The 22,263-nt window shown below is 32.2% G+C and overlaps 5 protein-coding genes across 5 annotated transcripts; 1 reads left to right on the top strand and 4 right to left on the bottom strand.

Moving 5' to 3' along the window:
- Positions 1 to 1,502: 1,502 nt before the first annotated feature.
- On the top strand, positions 1,503 to 2,836 carry LOC126680737 (protein NETWORKED 4B-like). The gene is made up of 2 exons (XM_050375919.2): positions 1,503 to 1,951; positions 2,050 to 2,836. The coding sequence occupies exons 1-2, from the start codon at positions 1,840 to 1,842 to the stop codon at positions 2,745 to 2,747; spliced, it is 810 nt and encodes a 269-aa protein (XP_050231876.1). The 5' UTR covers positions 1,503 to 1,839; the 3' UTR covers positions 2,748 to 2,836.
- Positions 2,146 to 5,126, bottom strand: LOC126680735 (pentatricopeptide repeat-containing protein At3g26782, mitochondrial). The gene is made up of 2 exons (XM_050375917.1): positions 4,067 to 5,126; positions 2,146 to 3,883 (listed from the first exon to the last, which is right to left on the bottom strand). The coding sequence occupies exons 1-2, from the start codon at positions 4,955 to 4,957 to the stop codon at positions 2,843 to 2,845; spliced, it is 1,932 nt and encodes a 643-aa protein (XP_050231874.1). The 5' UTR covers positions 4,958 to 5,126; the 3' UTR covers positions 2,146 to 2,842.
- A 1,956-nt stretch (positions 5,127 to 7,082) lies between these two features.
- LOC126680736 (uncharacterized) lies at positions 7,083 to 10,001 on the bottom strand. Its single transcript, XM_050375918.1, has 2 exons — positions 9,194 to 10,001; positions 7,083 to 8,101 (listed from the first exon to the last, which is right to left on the bottom strand). The coding sequence occupies exons 1-2, from the start codon at positions 9,782 to 9,784 to the stop codon at positions 7,418 to 7,420; spliced, it is 1,275 nt and encodes a 424-aa protein (XP_050231875.1). The 5' UTR covers positions 9,785 to 10,001; the 3' UTR covers positions 7,083 to 7,417.
- Positions 10,002 to 12,419: 2,418 nt separating this feature from the next.
- Positions 12,420 to 13,869, bottom strand: LOC126683313 (mitogen-activated protein kinase kinase kinase 20-like). Its single transcript, XM_050379162.2, has one exon. The coding sequence runs from the start codon at positions 13,771 to 13,773 to the stop codon at positions 12,901 to 12,903; it is 873 nt and encodes a 290-aa protein (XP_050235119.1). The 5' UTR covers positions 13,774 to 13,869; the 3' UTR covers positions 12,420 to 12,900.
- A 4,607-nt stretch (positions 13,870 to 18,476) lies between these two features.
- LOC126683224 (mitogen-activated protein kinase kinase kinase 20-like) lies at positions 18,477 to 19,906 on the bottom strand. The gene has a single exon (XM_050379074.2). The coding sequence runs from the start codon at positions 19,816 to 19,818 to the stop codon at positions 18,487 to 18,489; it is 1,332 nt and encodes a 443-aa protein (XP_050235031.1). The 5' UTR covers positions 19,819 to 19,906; the 3' UTR covers positions 18,477 to 18,486.
- Between the last annotated feature and the right edge of the window lie 2,357 nt (positions 19,907 to 22,263).

Below are 22,263 nucleotides of genomic sequence, written 5' to 3'. Positions count from 1 at the left end.
TAATGTTATATATTTAAAACTATAACTCAAAATCTATAATTTTTTTAAATTATCACCTTATCATCTAAATAGAAACAATAAATAGCCACAAAATTGGAATGTAAGCAATCAAAAGAGCTGAATTTTTCTAAAGATTTAAACTAAATATGGAAAGCAAAAATTTGCATCTTCCTTAATATAGTGATTGCAAACTATCTATTTCCTAAATATATAAAATATGGGTTGTTCATTTCAGTTAACTGTTGTAATTCAAGGGTGAATATAAATTTTGAAGAAAAGAAGGGCAAGATAAGTAATTCGATGGAATTACAGTGGCATATTTGTAAGACTGTTATGGAAACGACCTGGCATGGCTCATGGTTGAGAGAGATGAGGTGGCGGCATATTCCTCGAGACATATTGGAAACACCAATAAATTAGTTTATGAATTTCTCATTTCTTAATTTGATTAATACTTGCCTAATTTAAAATAATTATGTCAAACAAATAAACTTAAAATGCTCTCAAGTTCTGAACATCAAAAATTAGTAAATTTAAGAGGAGGGGCTCAGTTAAATAATATATTTATTATCAAAAGGCATGGCGGAAATTTTATTTTTAAAAGGTCAGTCTTTTAAAGGGGGCATAATATAAAACTATGAGAAATTATTAAATTGTTTTTAACAAGTTATAGGAATTATACTGGCTTTCTCGATCTCCATGAGATGGATATTATTATATTCCTTAAATTCTTAGAAGGCAAAATGCATGTTACTAATATTGTGCCCTTAAATTTAAAAAAAATAGTGTCCCCTTTATAGCCTATTTGTTATTGTGTTTAGACATTTAATTAAATTTATACTTAATGAATCAATGTCAAATTGAACATACACTATTAAATCGATCGTATTAAATTAATTAAAATTACTACAAAAGCTTAAAAGTGAACTAAAATTTTAAAATTTTGCAAAAAAAAAGAATAGATTTGACCTTTTTCAGTACTCCTACTAATAATTGATTTTATATTATGAGGATATTGTTAGCTAGAAGCATATGAATAATTTGAAGTCAATTTAATCAATCAATAGGACTAACATGATTTAAGTATTAATTTGTTTCCTTATTTTTTTCCTTAATTTGCATGACTTAAATAAGTAATAAAAAATTAACTTAGTTATTAAATTAATTAAAATTTTATTTAGTATTATTTCTTATTAAAATGTAATTACTTCGCGATTTTTTCAAAACTAATTAATAATTATAACTAAATCAATAATTAATATAATAATAGAATTAATTACTATTTTAATCAATCAACATGTGGGATCGGTAGGTGCTTTTGCAAGAGTGCATACTTTCTTTGACAGAAAGAAAAACTTTGAACTTCTAGAAAAGGACATCTAAACTGACTTTTAAACTAACGTCAACCAAATTTTTTAAAGTGTTTTAAATTCTGATTAATTCACAATTATTCAACTTGATGAATCTAAAAACTCAAATTGAAAAGTTCTAATTTTAAAATATTGAATTGAAAGTAACATACTATAAAATTAATTTTATTATTTCTGTCATCAAGAATGCAACAAAACAACCTCTGACCAACAAATACCAAATACCAATTTTATTAATTTGATCTTTGTTTTTTTCTTGACTCGCAGCACCGACGATCTTTGAAAATTTAGGAAAGTAAGAGCACATCAAGCCTAAATTTCTGTTGAAATCAACAACTGTATCAAGATCATGCATTCAATTGAATGTGACCAATTTTTTTTGTAATAATCTCCATAAACAAATAAATAAATAATTCTCTGTTTAGATCTTCCAAGACAAAATTCTTAATCTGAGTAAAAGCATTGCTCAATGGAAAGCAAAAGAGTTTCTTCTTCTTCATTGTCGTCTTCTCCGATTTCTTGGGCTCCAGGTAATCATAGCGCTCCACAGGAATCTGAATGGCTTCGAGAAACACGATTAGGTCAGTTTTTTTTCCTGATGTGTATCAGTTTATGTATTGTAATGTCATTCGCCTTTTCCGACGGTTTAAAATTATATTTTCTCCATTCCTGTATGCAGAGATGAATGATAGAATGAAGGTTATGGAGGCTCTTCTTGGAGAAGATGAAGATTCTTCGACAAGAATCGAGAATTATGACAAGCGTAGGCTGGAAGTTTTACAAATGCTTGAAGAATTTAATAATGAATACTGTTCTTTAGCTGAAAAATATGATGGCTTGATGTCAAAATTAGATCCTGAATCTGATTCGGGGTCAGGATTAGGATCAGGATCAGTACCTTCATCTTCGAACACTAGTAAAAAAATTGTCGAAAGTTGTGGTGATCGTAAACTGGAGATTTCTGGTTCTTGTCTGAATGCAATTTTTGGAGAACCCGACACGGACATTGAATTTGAATACCTGAAGCAGCTGGAAAAAGAATTGACAGACCATGATTACAGCTTGACTCGGCATCAGGATACAGCAGGTGATATCCGAGAAGATGATTCTGAGCAGGGGAATACATGGTCTGATCTCAACTCTCAAGTTACAAAGCTCATGGAGGATAATCTGCAGCAACAAGCTGAGCTGGCCAAGCGAAATATTGAGAAGAAAATCACAATTAACAGGCTCCGGTCACAGATAAAACATCTCAAGGGGGAAAACAGAGAACTCCAAACTTGTATGAGATGCTCAAAAAGCGGCGGCAAAGGTAAGCAAATGTCAAAACTAAAAAGAATGTTCTCTGGTAAGCTCTTCGATATAGGTTGTTCGTAACTTCAAATCCTCAACACGAAAGCTTTTTCGTATACTTCATCATGATAACAATGACTCCGTATTTTATAATGCATATAGAATTGCTTCAATAGATGTTACCAATAATCTCCACATGAACACAAACCATTCTTGAAGTGATGAAAACGTTTCGAGTCTCTTACAACAATTTCCCTATCGACAACCTTCGTAATTAGCTTAATCACAGTGTGACAGTCGCCACAAACCCTAAGATTTTTAAGGATGTGAATGGTTGAACCAGGAAACGAATCCATAACTCCATAGGCAACTGCCAATTTCTCGCTATGAACTCGTAGGGTCATTTCCTTTTCTTCCTCATCGACATCATGAAGTACCGATGACATATTAGGTAAATAGCCAGATTGCTGAAGTTTCACTATTAGTTCCTCCAAAAACCTGTAGATTTTCTCAATCTGGGGATGCTCTTTATCTCCAACCAAGAATACATGCACTCTACCCTTGAGTTCAACCAAACTGAATCCCGGTGGTTTAACTAGTCCGTGATCTTTTATATGCACTCTCATCCTTTCAACTTCTCTCCATCTTCCTGCATCAGCATATATGTTTGAAAGTAAGATATAATACCCACAGTTATTTGGATCAAGCTCAAATAGTTCCCTTGCAGAAATCTCTGCGAGTTCCACATTTTTGTGAATTCGGCAAGCTGCAAGAAGAGAACCCCACAATACAAAATCAGGCTTCACCTTCATCTTTTTTATCAAATTATAAGCTTCGTTTAGATAGCCAGCACGACCAAAAAGATCAACCATGCAACTATAGTGCTCAACCCCAGGTTCTACATTGAATTGATGATTCATCGCATTGAACCAATACCGGCCTTCATCTAGCAAACCAGCATGACCACAAGCAGCTAACACTGAAACAAAAGTTATATAATTTGGTTTGACCCGAGTCTCTATCATCTTGTAAAATACATCCAGAGCTTCTCTTGCACAACCATGCATTCCGTAGCCAGCAACCATAGCAGTCCACGACTTCACATTCTTCTCCTTCATATCATCAAATATCTTTCTTGCCATTTCCACCCGCCCGCATTTGCAATACATATCTATTAGAGACGTGCCCACAATCACGTTGTTCAATCCCGTCCTTATTACCTGTTATAAAGATAAAAAAATGGCAAAAACTAAGCGTACTTCAACCTAACAAAAGTATCTAATGCAACCATGCAAACATTTTATCATTTAAAATAGTATCTGGCACACGTAAATATCATCAATTACCATCCGTCAAACAACCTAGAATACGAAAAGATCAACCATTTACGGAGAAGTGAGTACCTGATCATGTATGCATTTCCCTAAACGAAGAGCTCCAGAATGTGCACAAGCTAACAACAAAGTAGATAAAGTAACCGCATTGTATTTAACACAACTATCCATTATCATTCCACGAAAAGCTTCAAAAGCTTCACTGGATAAGCCATTTTGTGCATAAACAGCAATCATAGAGTTCCAAGAAACAGCATCCTTCTCAACTATACCATCAAACACCTTTCTAGAAACACCCACTTCACCGCATTTCGCATATGCATCCAACAAAGTATTCTCAATCCCCACATCTTTATCCAATCCCCTCTTCACCACATAACCATGAACACCCCCAGTCGCTCCCTTCTCGGAAACACGAGAACACGCAGACAAAACCGAAACCATAGCAACCGAATCCATAAAAACCTCGGCATTATCGCCATTTCTTTCACTATCTTCAATCAAAAACTCCTTAAATAACAATAACGCTTCACGGGCATTGTCATTTTGGACATAGCTAGTAATCATAGACGTCCACGTCACAATATTTCTGTGAGGAATTTCGTCGAACAGTATGCGCGCATCACATAATTGGCCACATTTCGAATACATAACAATCAAAGCTGATGATACAAAGAGATCTGACTCGAACCCAAAAACCAACGCTTGTTGATGGGTTTGTTTCCCCGAGTTAAGATCAAGCAGAGACGAACATGCTTTGATTGCGCAAGGAAAAGTAGAGCGAGTTGGTTGAAGGTCGAGCTTCCGCAATGAAGAGAAAGCTCGGAGAGACTCGGTTGAGTCACCGTTACGAGCCAACTCGGCAATGAGTGAGTTCCATGAGAAGACATTGGACTTGTCGAAGTATTTACTGAACCATGTCTGAAGGTTAGAGATGGAATTGGGTATTGGATTCTTCATTTTCTATTTTTTGATAATTAGCGATGAAAACGCTTGCGGGAAGAATTGAACTCACGAGTTAGCAAATTGCTGTTAGCGTTTATACCATTTGAGCTAAATTATTGAGTTTATATGCATTAGAAGTTTTGTTCTTCTTATGAAAAACAATTTTTTTTAATTTAACACCGACAATCATGTCCAACTTTCAGATAAATTTCTAAGATCAATTTCAGACAGCTGAATTATTATTTGACTGATCATAAGTAATAAGAACTAATTAATGAAGAATCCATTATCCATACAATCTCAATTACATAAATAGAATACAAAATTTCTAAATTTCTAAAAAAAGACAATGCAACTTCCAACACTGAAGAACATGAAAACAAGATTACAACTGAGTTTTACTGAACGAGAGTGACTCTTCCCTATAAACTCACCGGACACCGGAACCGGAGCTGACGAATCCGGTTTCGGAGGATCCGAAAGCCACTCATTAGTCGGGGATGGGAAAAATGAGGACATGTTAGGTGAAGTTACATATGGAGTAGCTGATATTACAGGCTTACTGGTAATATCAAGTACCTTGGAGGAGAAGATAACTAATAACAAAGCTAGAGCAGCAAAGAATTTGTTGACAGTCGCCATGAATGAGTGAAATGTTAAGTTCTTGTAAAGGAAATTTAGCTTAATATAGTGAGTGAAGTTAGCTGATCGTCACGGGATGGGTAGTAGTAAAATTTAATTCTGTTTTGGCTTTAGTATATATGGCTGTAAAGACCCCATTTCGTTTATGTTCATGTATATTTTGTCTGGTTTGTGACTTGAATTCTAAATTCCAAACTGGTGGTGTTTTGTCTTCTTCATCAGTTAACATGTTCAATAGGTTAAGTATTTGTCTGGTCCACCCACCTTGGATCTGAAATAAATACTAAATTCGCATTAGATTCTTTTATTATGAAGGTATTCAGATTTTTATGTTTAGTTAAATTTCCATGTACATAGGCAAAAAATCCCATCTTATATGAACCATAGTTGGATTTAGGGGGATGTAAAAGTGCCGCCCGGGATCAAGCCCGAGTTAGGTCAAAATCGCATTCAGAATTTGAGCGTAATATACAAATTCAAGCTCGAATGAGTCTCAATTGTCAAGTTTGAACTCGGATGATATCCGAGTTATTCGAGTTCGAGCAAGAGCTCGACTCGAGCTCAATTAAAACAAAATTATTCTATTTAATGTATTTATTTTTATTATAGATATAGAATTTAACGATTAAGATGATATACACTTAAATTTAGAGATATGAAAAGTCAGCATAGTAAAAATAAATAAATTATTATGTTATGTGTGTAAAAGGCTCGTTTAAGATCGTGAGCCTCTCTCATTGATATTCAAGTTTGAGTCAAAATGAAACTTGGATTATATAAATTAGACCTAAATTGGATCCGAAACAGATCTAAATTTTGCATATAAAACAGTTAGACCTGAATGGACTCGGCCATGATGAGGACTACTCATTAAAAATTGAAATCAAAATAATGAACAGGATTCAATCTACTGTTTGCATTAAACTTTAAACGATGGTGGTTGTATTTCTAGGTGAGGGAGACCCACCAATCAGACATTCTTATGTGATTGTATTTGTGGCCACCAATTGGTGTATGCAAACAGGGTTTGGCTTGTAGGAGAAATGACCCATGGCTGTCATATTGTCAACTCTTTATATCATTCCCATGTGATCAAGTTCATAAAATACTGATGTAATTACTTTCAAATCCCTAAAATTTAATATTTAGATCTTACTATTTAACTACACGTTAATTCTTAACTTTGTTTTAGTATAGTATTATAAATTTGATAAAAAAATAGTATATAATTTTTAAATATCAGAATCTTATTAGTGTAATATTCACACCTTGAAGTTGAAAGTAATTACCTCTCAAACAAATGCTACTATTGACATAAACTTTTATCTCAAGAGGACAAGATCCATTAGTGTGTCAAAGGATGAATTATTGGAGGTCACATACTAATCAATTATAATCATTTAGAAATGCCAAAATATAATAATTCAGAAAGTGTTGCAAATTCAGCAAATCAGCATTGTTTTTTGTATCTCATAAATGTAAAAATTGATATAACAGGTTTCAGATAGAATCAGACCAAATTGTATTAACACATGAAAAGCTAGTTCACAATTCTTCATCCTACATAACTTACTGTCTTCCTTATACAGGCAAAAAATCACCACCTTCCTTCACATTATAAGGACAAAACCTTGTAAATGCTACAATCAACTCCAAAACAAAACCAATCCGCTTTTTTCGCAGGTGGTGAATCTGTAAATAAACATGCCAAAAAATACAACAGGGTGGCGGAAATACCAAGAATTCACGAGTTGCAAAGTGGTATAGAAATGAACACGATACCAATTTTAACTCATAAGTTCCATTAGCAATGAAGAGATCTACTTGCTGCAATTAAAGAAGTCTAAGATGCGCAGTATCATTTAAGCGCTTAATCTGCCAACCTGTTTTCCACGAATGCTGCAAAACTGTTACCGAAGAATCTTCTATGCAAATTTTATGCGCCATCACTGGGCTGCAACCAAGGAGGCCTGTAACGAGGCACTTAATAGGAATCGAGTGAGAAAAAACACCAATACAAGGAGAGCTGGAGGAAGATGAGCTTCTAACATTTAAACCATGCAGTGAATTTTGATGACCGTCCTCCCCGGGCAAAGTCTCATACTCACCATCATGATTACCAGTGGTACTCACATATTGTAGCCTGCTCTTACCAGATTTCTTCTTTGAGAATACTGGCCGATGCCTATGAAGTGTATCCCACTGTTGTGGCAGTAAAGTAGATGAATCTCGGTCATGAGAATATACCTGGTTTTCATTATTATGATGCAGTGAGAAATCTGATCTCAACTTTGCAGGTAGGCCCATGACTGTTCCATTTAGGAATTGAACCATCCTAAATTCCACCTGCCTAAGTGATTCTCCAGACGGAGCACAAAAATCAGGCTGAAAATTTTCAATCAAGCTCAGCACTTCAGGTGTATAAATATCTGAACCTGGGCACCCCTCCCACTGCCCCAGACTTATCTCTACAAGAGCATCCGACAATTGTATTTGTTCCTCTGCAAAATTCAATTCCTGCACGATTTTATTTGTAGACAATTTGTTCAATTTAACAATGCAAGTGAAGATTCAAAGCAAATTCTATCGAACATGAACATATGTATACCAATCAGAGATCATCAAAATCATAAGCAACTATTACATCTGATAACCAAGAACTATCATCATGTTTATCAAGGACAAAGCTGCTATTATATGCTATACTAATATTCTTGCGAACTTCCTAGATGTTGTGATGACCAATCACCTGGAGTTATCAACATAGATAGTTCTGAGCACACCTAACATTATATCCTAGAATACCATCTTTTTCTGACAAGTCACACCCATCATCAAGTTATTTAAGTTCCTCTGGCATATGCAATATCTTCAATCCAAAAAAGATGATATCCCATGTGTCTTGTTTTACTAGTGTCTGGATAGAATTATTTCCTTTCAGTCTTTTGATTCGCAAACAGAATTGTATAATGAACATACAGTTGAAATAATTCTAGCACAGAGACCATCCATCATGATCCCTTCTGCTGATAAGTTCCTTGTAAAATCTGTTTAAGGGGAAAGTCTATCGTGTCTTAGCTAAAAGATCAAAATACATCATTTGTACACCTATTTTACCAGTAGTTTCATCATTATGTATCCTAAATTTTCCCTACTTAACCCAATTATGAATTTCCAATCATTCTTGGAGAACTACACAACCTACAATATACTAATAGTATTTGTGAAGAAATAAGTTAATCTATATCCCTGGCTATGAGTTCCCAGATCCATCATTCCCAATCCTAAGTTGGTTCCATAACTTATCATACTCCATTTCCTCCAACTCATCCCAACCTTGAATTCTCCATTTCTCCGAAACATTTCACTAGAAAATTTTGCAAGCAAATTACAATATGCTGCAAATAAGTGATATAACAGTACTTTTGAACATTATGACTACAATACACAATTTTACATCCATTAGTTGCAGACATTCAATGCACTCATTCAAGCATTCGTGCTTTTAGTCGCTCCAATTTCTCAGTCTAATAACTCATTATAACATTAACAAGAAGAGTAAATCAACGTAATCATAACTACACTAAAGACTGGAATTCAATAAATTACCTGACAAACAGAAACCGCCATCAATCTAGCGCGATCCAAAGGCGAAGAATAAACTGCATTAAACCTAATCCCTTGAGAATTCAAAAAAACAGCCAAAGCCCTAGCTTGGCGTTTCCCATTAGTAGTCAAACCAGCCCCATGACATCTCCCACCAACCAAATCAGGTCTCAAATTCAGCTCACACTCCCCATGACTTATCAAATACACCTCCGTAAACGCCACCGCACCCGTCTGCTCATCATCAACAGAAACCCCACTGTTCGATGAAAAACTCCGCAAGAAAACCGGCGGCGGAGGAGGCGGCGGCGGCGGAGCCAGAACATTGTAAGGGTCCCACACTTTAATAGAAGGACCGAGACGAGGCGTGCCTAACGAAGACGGCTGCGGAGATAGAGGAGAAGCTGACGAGTGGCACGGTAACATTTCAGGTTCTTGTTCTAGAACTTTCTTGATTAAATCGTTACCGTCGATTATTTCTCGTGTACTGTTACGGCTTTGTAAATGATCATCTTCTTCTTCTTCCTCCTCTTCCTCGTCGTCGTCTTCTTGTTCGTCGTCGTCGGGGAGTTGTACGGACTGTGAGGAGCCCATGGATTTGGATTTGGAAGGGTAAAATGGGGATTGATTATGACATGTTTGGGTGAGAAAATGAATCTGGATTTGATTAGGGTTTGCTGATTGGGGATTAAAAAACAAAATTGAAGTGTGTTGTTGTGCTACAAATAGAAATAAAACAAGAGAGTGGAAAGCGCCAGATCTGTGTGTTATGTTTATGCTTCTTTTTTAACTTTTTTTAAATGTTTTTACGATAGACAAGTAGATCTACTTGTTTTAATCTTTCGATTTTTAGTTTTTTACACTGCTGCCTTGTTTTAGCAAAACGGCTCATGTTTTGTGTCGTTTTCTGTGTGAAGAAAACATGGAGGATGATTATTTGTGAATTTAGTAATGAATACTATTAAATAATTGAAATTTTTATTAGGTTTTTTTTTTTTTGATAAATGATGATTAGATTAGCTCAACCACAAGAAGTGGAAGGCAAAAGAAAAAACACTAGCTCGATATGAAAAAGTTTAGTGATCTAAATACATCGTTGCCATTGTAACTGAAACTCGGATTATGGAACTTATAATGGCTCACACCCTTATTAATACAAATAAAAATCAAGTCTAGGTACTAAAACATCTAGTTAGAAACTATTAAAAAATTCATGAGGTCGCGGATTTGATCCCGATTCTCTTAAACCGTGGTTTGCCTGTATAAAAATATACAATATTGCTAATTAATCCTTATTAACATAGAATAGTTCTATTTCTAATTAAAAAATATATTATTAAAAATATTAAACTAAAAATAAATTTTGAAAATAATAATAAGGTAGTAGTAGTTCAATATAATTTTAGGGAATTTTTTAGATAGATTCTGTCCACATCATTATAACAAATCATGTTAAAACACGTTATTATAATGATGACAATAATATGATTTTATTAGTTAAAGTTTCTATATATTTAAGGCTAATAGGTTGAAAAAACCCTGATTTTTATTTTGATTTTCAATTCCATCCCAATGTTGCAATTTTTTCAATTTTACCCTATTTTGCATTTTTAGTTCTTAATTGCACGACATTCAATTGAACCCTTTTTATTTGGCTAATATTCAAAATAGATCTTTTATATTTATCAACAAATCTAAATACTTTTTAAAGTTATAAATTATATAAAAAGTCATCTTCTCAATAAAATAAAAATAAATAAATAAAATTTAAATTAATTAATTTAATTTTTTTTTTTAATTTTGGAAGGAGGAGTAGCTGCTCCTCCTCCGGCTGCTTCTTGCCGTCTGCTCCTCAACGAGGAACAGCAGCTCCTCGCCTGAGGAGCTGCTCCTTACTGGAGGAGCAGATGCTCCTCCGGCAAGGAGCAGCTGGAGGAGGAGCAGCTGCTCCTCCTCCCAAAAGTTAATTTTTTTTTTTAAATTAATTAATTTAATTTATTTATTTTTATTTTATTGACAAATGGCTTTTCGGTGATTTCCGATGGTAGGTGATAAGCGGAGTTCGGTCGATTGGTCCGGTGATGGTAGGTCCGATGGAAGCGGAGTAAGGTATATTAAAAATTAATAATGAATTATAATTAAGATTTTATTATGGATTTATTTGAAACTTTTTTAAGTTTAAGGATTTATTGAATTTTTTCCATATGAAAAAAAGAATGAAATGATCCTTCAATATATTTGTTTTATATATTTTAATCCTTATAATAATAAAATTATTTAATTTTCTTATTTTAGGATGCAATTGAAAACCAAAAATGCGAAATAGGGTAAAATTGAAAAAATTACAACGTCGGGGTGGAGTTGAAAATTAAAAGAAAGGTCAGGGTTTTTTTAACCTATTAGCCTATGTTTAATAATGTGTTTTAATCTGAAAAGCTCAGTTCATAAATGACAAGATGAACAAATCTATCTAAACATTTCTTCTAATTTTAAAGATCCAAGATAACTTATTTTTGAAGTATATGCACATATATACGTTGCCATAAAAATTCTCTCCACTACATAATTAGTAAACTTGGTGAAGTTTCTCCACTCAGTATCTTAGAGTGACAGGAAACACAAGGAAGAAATTATGTCAAGGTTCTGAAATGCAGTATCACGAAATCGGAACTAAACAATGTCGATTCTTACATTTCGGCGCTACACTTCCATTTTTTATAACTCGGAAACTTAGTATAACATATTCTTATATCAAATGTCGTTTTCATTTTCGTTTTCGTATAGATATGCATGCTATAGAACAAATGTTACCAGAAGTGTAACTTCCTTTTCTTTCTGACTTTAACAATCTGTTGCACAACGCAGCAATTAGTGTATTAAACTATGCAATGTGAACATTTTGTCGATCTCAAAATGCGGATGAATTCATCGACTCTGTCATCGCCTAATTACTCGTGATACCAACACATGATCGAGTAGCATTTCAGAGAGCGGGGATGAGTCTCAAACTAGGATTTTATTATCTTTAACAGCTTTGTTGATTAGTACATTCAAACTTTAAATACAGAGTTTTAAGAACTAACAATTGATAAAAATCACATTAAGCACAAGACTGCTGCAATTCTGACTTTAAACATAAACTATATATTTTGTTGTATAAATAATCAATGTATATTATTAGCTAAAAGTATGGATTTTTTACATGAATTTTCAAAAATTTCAACTCCTATAAACTAAAACATCTCATGAGACAATCCCTGTTACACACGAGCCATAGTATGCGGCATGAAGTAGATATACATTTGTATAATTTCCAACCTTATCAGAATCACACAGTCTGACAACTGAATTCGTCGACTCTTCATCCTGCGATTCATGTGTTACATGATCATCAATGAAGCTAGAGAAGCACAACTCTGAACAGTCAGAATCATACAACGATTCAACTTCATTATTTGTCTTTTTCGTGAGAATTTGAGGCCTTGAGTTGAGTTTGGTGCGAGCCTTATTGAAAAAGCCCCGTACTATAGAACACGCAATGTATTTCTGCACTGAATTCTCGACTCTTCATCATCCGATTCATAGGTTTTATGTTCATCAACAAAGCTAGAAAAGCACAACTCTTTACAATCAGAATCATACAGCGGCTCCACTGAGTTCTTCAACACTTGATCCTCCGACCCTTTTCTTTCATAATCATCACCGAGTCCTCATAAGAATTGATGATCTAATAACATGTCAGCAGTGAGTCTAAAAGCAGGGTTCTTCACTAAACAAGATTTCAAGAAATCCTTTGCGTCCTTCGAAACCTGAGATGGAATTTCGGGAAATCCGTAGGAATCAGCTCTTGAATCCCAAACCCTGTTGCCTGTTAACATCTCAAAAACAATGCATCCGAGCGCCCAAATATCAGATGGAGTCTCCTGAATTAGGTCGGCCAGAGTCTCCGGCGCCATATACGCAATAGTCCCTCCAGTGTAAGAATCTCCCAACTTCCTATTTTTCACAATTTTCTTCGCCAACCCGAAATCGCCTATCTTTGGAACAAATTTACCGTCAATAGAGCCATCATGAGACACAAGCAACACATTCTCAGGCTTTAAATCGCAATGCACATAGCCATGGCTATGAATATAATGAATCCCTTGAAGAATAAACCTTGTATATCTCTTGACATCAGATTCAGGCAACCCACAGCCACCGGATTGCTTGATCAGAGAAGCTAGGGTTCCGCCGGAAGCGTACTCTAACAGAATGTTGTAAAACTTATGACCATACTGATCAGTAGTAGTTTCTTCGCCAAGGCATTGAAGAATATAAGGAGAATCATAAAGATCATCGTAAATTTCTTTCTCCTTCTGCAAGGAACTTGATTCACAAACCTCAGCCGATTTAACCGCCATGATCGGACGATACATAGTATTTAAGTCTAGTTTTTCCAGTTTAGCAATAAAAACCGACCCATATCCTCCTTTCCCGAGCAACGAACCTCTCAACCAAGAAACTCCATTGTTATAAACCGAACCAAATTGTATATCTTCTTCTTCCATGATCGTATTCAAATCAAACAATTTTCTCTTCATGACGACTCTCTATATTGAAAATAAGAGAATTTCTGAACTAAAAAAGCAGCAACTGAAACTCTCACTGGACTGAAAAGTTTAAGAATGTAAGCCAAATTGTGGCGTTTAGGGTTTTATAGAATTTATAAAATGTTTGAATTACAGTGTTATATAGAATTGTGATTGTTTTTCTTACTTCAAACTAGCTAGATTAGGAAGTTGCCGCCTTATAACCTGAACTTGTGTCGTTGTGTTACTTATCTGCTGGTAAAAAAGGTAACTACAAATCTGATAGAATATTCTATTACAAAATAGATACAAAACTTTTAAAATATTTTCAAAGAAACCCTCCAACTCTCAATTGTTTGATGAGCAAAAAAAAAAGATAAAAATTTACATCCTGAATTTATAACAGTAAACTAAATAGTTAAAAGTTTGATTATTTTTAAAAATTAGTCTACGATTTTTATTTAAAAGTATTGATAAATTTAACATTCAATTATTAAAATATATAGCACACAAATTCTAAAACTATTGTAATATTTTTGAATAATAAAATTTTAAAAAATAAAACAATATACTACTATTTAGTATATATTTTATCTTTCTTAATCATTACTAGTTAACTACTATTTTTATTTGAAAGGAATCTCAACGCTTATCATTTTAAAACAATTTTCACCACTATAATAAGTCACATACACAAAAGTAAACATTTATTAAAAATAAATCTCATTTCTTTCATAATATGATATATGTACTCAATTTAATCAAAATTAATACAAAAAATTTAAATCAACAGATATAAAAAAAATTAATGTATATATATTCGCAATAAAAGAATAAATTTAATTGCTTTGATAATTCAGAGTATGTGAAATGGTAAAAATGGTGATAATATATTACTAAAATGAAATAGCTTTTAGATTAATTATATATATAAAAAGAAACTATCTTTTATCTTATTATGTGAAATTATTTTCTAGTTAAAAATAATTTTGGTCAAAGAACCAAAAAAGAGCCTTTTAAGTTTTATCCTAAAATTCTTCTGAATCCAGCCAGTTTGAATTTTCATGCAGCTATCCTGCCAAGTTGGATCAAGATGAAGTATTACTCCCGCGTTCCTGTTTTGATTGCCAAGAGCTTGTTTTTGCTTTGCATCATCCATCTAGGAATTTATCCTATTTTTCCGATATTGTTTTTGATTGTATAAGCACTATGGAATTTATCTCCGTTACTTTTATAAAACGCTCAGCAAATTTGGCTGCTCATTGCTTAGCAAAAGTGGTCAATTCGGTGTCTCTATATAGGGAGTGGGATAGTCCTCCCTCTTTTTTTGTTTGTTCTCTCCGGAATGATCTCTAATTCCATTTAAGCTTCGTAAAAGAGCGATTGAAAAAACAATGCTCTATAGTTGATGATTCAGCCTTGCAAATAACCCTAGCCAGATGATCTAACTTCGGTTTTGATTCTCTCCTCCATAACCAACAACAAGATAGATGAAGCTATGTCTTGGGATGAAGCCTTCCCCCCTACACCAGATTATACCAAGAAACTAAATCATTATGCACTTGTTGAAATATTCGCAAACTTCCTCAGTACGTAGCATGCATCTATTATAAAACGCTCAGCGAATTTAGCTTTAGGGAAACTAATTAGGGATGTCAATGGGGAGGGGATTTCCCGATCCCCATGGGGACCCGCCCCTAATGGAGCGGAGAATCCCACCAATTGTCCCCATGGGTACGGGGATGGGTGAAGATTATTACCCATCCACGAGGATGGGGAGGGGACGGGGAGTGTAGTCCCCATCCAATGGGGATCCCCATTCCCGTCCCCATGGGGACCCGATTTAGTTTTATATAATTTAGTACACTTTTTAATATATTAGCCATAATTTTATTTAATTATCAGAATATTAAGTAATGATTTTTAACAATTTTTTATTTTATTTTAATTATATTATTTTTATATTTAAAATTGCTGAATATTTTAGACGATTAATTAATTTTTAGATAATTTAATTTATAATTTTTTATTATCATTAATATTGAACAGCTCATATTTTTTTCTTAAATGTTTCATGAAAATAATAAAAATATTTAAATATTTATATTAGAATTAGACGGGATGTGGGGATCCCCATGGGGATGGGAAATCCACGGATATGGGGATGGGGATAAATTAAACCCCATCAAATAAATGGGGACGGGGATGGGGATTCCCCATAAAAGTGGGGACGGGGATAGCTTCCCCACCCCCACCCGCCCCATTGCCATCCCTAAAACTAATCCTGAAATCGAAAAAACGGAAAGGAATATCTTTGACATTTGAAGTGTAACATAGAGATTTAAGGACTAAAGAGTCAAAAAAGGGAGATAATTTGCTTAAACAAAGTAATTTATATAACATTTATATGTTGGCCCTGAAATTGACAACACAAAACAAATCTACATTCTGAGAAGAGCAGAGTTCGTGTTTCCTTATCGATATGCATATTATGAGACTAATCTATATTTATATCTATCTATACTATAATATAATCTTGAACTCCAAATTAATTTTAACAAGTGGATCGATTATAAATTGCCATATGGCAATTACTCATTTAAAATTGATTTATTATTTTATTAAAAAATCTAATAATTAATATTTTTTAAGTTATGAAATATGAAAAGTTAAAACTTGCAATAATTAAATTTATTTCATAATTTATAAATATTAATAGCATAGAAAAACTCTTAAGATTTTATAACTTATAAACATGGAAAAAGAAACTCTTTAAATTTCATCGCCATCAAATTCATAAAATTCTATAAGTCTAAATAAAATTAATTTTTTTATTTTTTTTATTTTTAATATATAATAATATAAAAAATATTTTATTTCTCCTAATTTAAAATACATTCTATTGAATATTACATATTTTAAAATAATATTATAAGAATTAAAAAATTAAATTATGAGGACTAAAATATTTTTATTTTATTATATGCTAAAAATATGAATAATTTTAAAACTAAATTTAGTTAATTAAAATTTAAAGTATAGAATTTTATAAATGTGATGGTTATAAAATTGGAAGAGTTTCTATTTATGTTTATAAGTTATAAAATATTAAGAATTTTTAAATATTATTAACATTTATAGGTTATGAAACCAAATGTATTAAATAATTTTTTTTAACTTTTCATATTTTTAAAAATAAGTTTTGTATAACATCTAACTTTTATATTTTTCAATTAATTACAACTTTTTTATCATGAAATATATAAGTGTGTGTGTATATATATATATATATATATATATATATATATATTTATTTATATTTATATATAAATCCATGCACACATATTTAATTATAAACAAACATGGTTTTTTAGAGTTTTTTATATCTATTTTTTTTCTATTTTTTCATATTTGATATTGTCTCATGCAACTTTTTCCCGCAATAAAAGAGTTTTTAATCATTCATAATGAAATACGGTTGAAGTAAGTATCGTCTATCTTTTTACTATTGTTTAATTTATGTGTATAGTTATTGTTGTTGTATTTTAATTTATTTTAGTGGCATATGACCTAACTTGCTAAAGAATTCAAAGAAACGAGGATTGCATGCCATTAGAATATATATATTTTAGACATGAACCATACAATCGTAATTATATAATTTCAATGATAATGTTGATCTTATGAGGTTCATCAAAACAATTTAACATAAAAGATTTTATGTTTTGCATTGAATTGATTTAACGTTGACAATTATTTTCCATCAAATGTCTTTTTTATTCATTTATAGGACATATCTCTTATTTCAATATTTAATTATAATATTATTAATATGAAATATTTTTGAAATTAAATAAAAGTAATTAAAATGTAATCTTATTAATTTTTTTATTGTTTTGGTTATGAAATTTAATGAATTTTAGTTAAAATTTAATGAAATTTCCTTAAAGTTTATGAGTAGTTCTAATTTATGTTTAAAAGGTATGAAATATGATGAATTTTTATTAATGTATTAAATATATGAAATTTGAAGAATTTTTATTATATTGAAAACTTATAATATTTATCATTTTATAAATTATGATATAAAAAATATTTTTTAAAAATTATTAAAATCACCCGCACAACGCGCGGGCATCGACCTAGTGTTACTATAATTCAAAATGCTTTTTCTTAATTTCTCACTTGAAAAATATGTTGCACAACACTGTAATTGGTGTAAACACTGGATGCCAATTTCAGTTCCTTCAATACTAACACATCTTATTGCTGGAGAGGCATAAACTTATGCATGAAGCTGTCCTCATCTGTTTTAGAATCAGAAAATGCAGATGAATTCATCGACTATCTGTCATCAAAACCTCGGCTAATTATTCGTGATACGAACAGATGATCGAGTAGTATTTCAGAGGACAGGGATGAGTCTCCAACTATGATTTTATTATCCTTAACAGCTATGTCGATAAGTAAATTCAAACTTTAAATTCAGAGTTTTAAGAACTAACAATTTAACAAATGATTAAAATCACATTAAGCACAAGGCTATATAAAGTATCAATATTTAGGACTGAATAAACAACACAAGACTGCTGCAGTTCTGACTTTAAACATCTATGCTAAACTATACATTTTCTGTTGTATAAATAATCAATTAATCACAGTAGCTAAAAACATCAAAAATATCAATTCTTTACAACAATTTAAGCTCCTATAAAGTAAAACATCTCATGAGGCAATCCCTGTTAAACAAGAACGATAGATTAATGCGGCAAAAAGAAGATCCGCATTATTGTAATTTCCAAGCATATCAGAATCACATAGTCTGACAACTGAATTCTTCGACTCTTCAATGTCAGCATCACAAAATGTGTCAACTGCATTCGTCGACTCTTCGTCCTCCGATTCATGGATTTCATGATCATCAATGAAGCTAGAAAAGAACAACTCTGAACAACCAGAATCATACAACGTGTGCACTGAATTCGCCGACTCTTCATCCTCCGATTCATACATTTCATGACCATCAGAAAAGCTAGAAATACACAGCTCTTCACAATCAGAATCATGCAACGACTCAACTGAATTCCTCGACACTTCCTCCTCCGGTTTATACCTTTCATAATCATCACCTAGTACTGATAAGAACTGATGATCTAATAGCATCTCAGCAGTAAATCTAAAAGCAGGCTTCTTCACTAAACATGCTTTCAAGAAATCCTTTGCATCCTTTGAAATATGAGATGGAATTTCAGGCAATTCGCAGAAATCGCCAATCTTTTCCAAAATCTCGTCAGTTGAGGCAGCATCACTTGAATCCCAAACATTGTGGCCTGTTAACATCTCAAAAACAATGCATCCGAGAGACCAAATATCAGACGGAGTCTCCTGAATTCCATCTGTGACCGTCTCCGGCGCCATATACAAAGCAGTGCCTCCAATGTCAGAATCACCAAACTTCCTGTTTCTCACAATTTTCTTGGCCAACCCGAAATCGCCTATCTTCGGAACAAATTTACCATCAACAGAGCCATCATTAGACCCAAGCAACACATTCTCAGGCTTTAAATCACAGTGCACATAGCCATGGCTATGAATATAATCAATTCCTTTTAGAATAAACCTTGTATATCTCTTGACATCAGATTCAGGCAACCCGCATCCACCGGATTGCTTGATCAGAGAATCTAGGGTTCCGCCAGAAGCGTACTCTAACAGAATGTTGTAAAACATATTACCATACTGATCAGTTGTAGTTTCTTCGCCAAAGCATTGAAGAATGTAAGGACAGTCATTGAGATTGTCGTAAATTTCTTTTTCCTTCTGCAAAGAACTTGAATCACAACCCCCAGCCGATTTAACAGCCATGATAGGACGATACATAGTATTTAAGTCTAGTTTTTTCAGTTTAGCAATATAAACCGACCCAAATCCTCCTTTCCCAAGCAACGAACCTCTCAACCAAGAAACTCCATTGTTACAAACCGAACCAAATTGTATTTCTTCTTCTTCTTCTTCTTCTTCCATGATGGTATTTAAATCAAACAATTTTCTCTTCATGATGACTCTCTATTTCTTCTACTGAAAACAAGAGAATTTTGTAAACTAAAAAAACAGCAACTGAAACTCTCACTGAACTGAAAAGTTTAAGAATGTAAGCCAAATGGTGGCGTTTAGGGTTCTTTAGAATTTATAAAATGTTTGAAGTACAGTGGAATTGTGATTGGTTTTCCTACCTTATTACCTGAACTTGTGTCTTTGTGTTACTTATCTGCTGGTGAAAAAGATAACTACAAATCCGATAGAATGTTCAATTACAAAACAGATACAGAACTTTTAAAATATGTCCAAAAAAATCTTTGAATTGTTTGATGAGCAAAGAAAAATGACAAATTTGCACCCATAATTTATGACAGTAAAACTAAATAGTTAAAGTTTTATTATGTTTCAAAGTATTAATAAATTTAAAACTTAGTTATTTTTCGTGTTTATTATTATTTTGGCGTGATTTTATATCACTATTTTGGCCTAGGAAACACGGATACTAGAAAATACAAATACTTCAATTTTTTGTGGCGTTTTCCGTTTCAATAAACTGAAACTATTGAAAATTCAAAAATCTAACCCGCTATTATAAAATTTATTATTTAAATTACCTGTTATATATTTCATCTTTAAATATTTATAGAATTACATTTTTTTTAACTTATTCAAGATCTTATCTATTACTCGTAAAGTGTATCGTTCAAATTACAAGATATTCCATTTTTAAATAGTTGTAGAATTACATAATATTTTCGTAATATTTATAAAATATTAACTTCAATTTTTTAAAATTTGAAGATTTTTATTTGATAAAATTGAATATATTTAAATGATCTATTTCAGTAATTTTTGTAAATATAAAAATTAAATTTAGTAAATATAAAATTTGTAACTTTTTATATTTATAAATATCTCTTATTGTTCTATTATTAACTTTTTTCATATTTTTTATCTTTTGTTTTTGTTTATTTTAAATCTCATTTGACCATACCCGTTTTATGTCTTTTCTGTATCCGTGCTACCTAGTTTTTGGCGTGATTTTATATCACTATTTTGGCGTGATTTCATATCACTTTTTTGGCGTGAGTTTTCATTATTATTTTGGCGTAATATTATATCATAATTTTGACACTATTCTTTTACGTAATGAAATTATCATTTTTAGGAATTATATTCAATATTTTTTCTTTTGAAACATTAACCGCAACGATAATTTTTTCCTACAATCATATGGAATGCATTGGTTTAAAATTGAACAAAGGATCATTTTACCCTCCGAACTTGGCGCAAAGTATCAAAAACGTCCAAATTAGCAAAACGAGATCACTTTTATCCTGAACTTGTCAAATTTGGTACAAAATCCCCCTCCCCACTCTCACTTAAGAGAGTGAGATACACTCTCCGGGTTTAATAGTGGTTTTGATTTTTAAGGTGGTTTTTAATAAAAAAAAGGTTTAAAATGATTCTAATATTTTTAAAACATTTTAAATTAATACCTAATAATTAAAAAAAACAAATTTAATCCCTTTAATTAAAAACTTTATATAGTAAAATTTAACCCCTAAATTTTATATATATGACAAATTAACTCCCCAAACTCAATTTTTAACAAAAAGATTATAGTTATTTCATGGAAAAACACATATTACTTATATTTAATTACTTGATAATTTATTAAAGTAGTCATCAATAAGTAGTAAAATAATATAAGACTTTATGGCAACAGTTTATTTGTATATATTTAATGGCTTTTCAATAGTTATTTTATTTTTGTTTATTTTATCTATTTTACTGTTAGATGAAAATGATTTCATCTAACGGTAAAAAATAGATAAAATAACCTTTAATTTGTTAACAGTAATAAAGTAGCTATAGAAGATGCATTGGCAAGTTGGCAGAATAACTTGATTTTGGCAGGAGTTTGGCTTTTTTAATTATGGCCGAAGTATTCAGATTTCAAACGTTGATAAAGGAGCTGTTATTCACAGACTATCATCATTACATGACATCAGGAGTTCTTCTTTTAATGATGATAGATATATTTGGGTGATAGCTTTTTTTGATACGTTGTTACTATAATTGGGTGACCCATTGGTGGTTAAATAAGCCCTTGTGGATGACTGTTTTTGCAGTATCATCATTTTTTTTAGACTGGCTCACTCAGCCTGTTGAGGAGTCACATATTTTTGTAATTCTGATAATTCTATCAATGAAGATTAGCCTTTGGTAAAAAAAAAAAAAAAAAAAAAAAACATCACGGATTATATATTTATATAAATAAATCGAGCACAACTCTGATTAAATTATCCATCCCATTTATAAAACATGGACTCAAAGTACCCTTGTTGGAGTGTTACTTGCTCCACAAGAATTCAGGTCTTTCACATTGACACATCATTTACCAAAATCAAATTCGAGGGTAATTGATTTCGAGAGTATCTAACTTATTACTTTTTTCAT

The sequence above is a fragment of the Mercurialis annua genome, linkage group LG5 (genome assembly GCF_937616625.2).
Source record: "Mercurialis annua linkage group LG5, ddMerAnnu1.2, whole genome shotgun sequence".
NCBI classification, from domain to species: Eukaryota; Viridiplantae; Streptophyta; class Magnoliopsida; order Malpighiales; family Euphorbiaceae; genus Mercurialis; species Mercurialis annua.
Note: the sequence above shows the minus strand (reverse complement) of the source record. Positions and strands in the feature narration are given on the sequence as shown.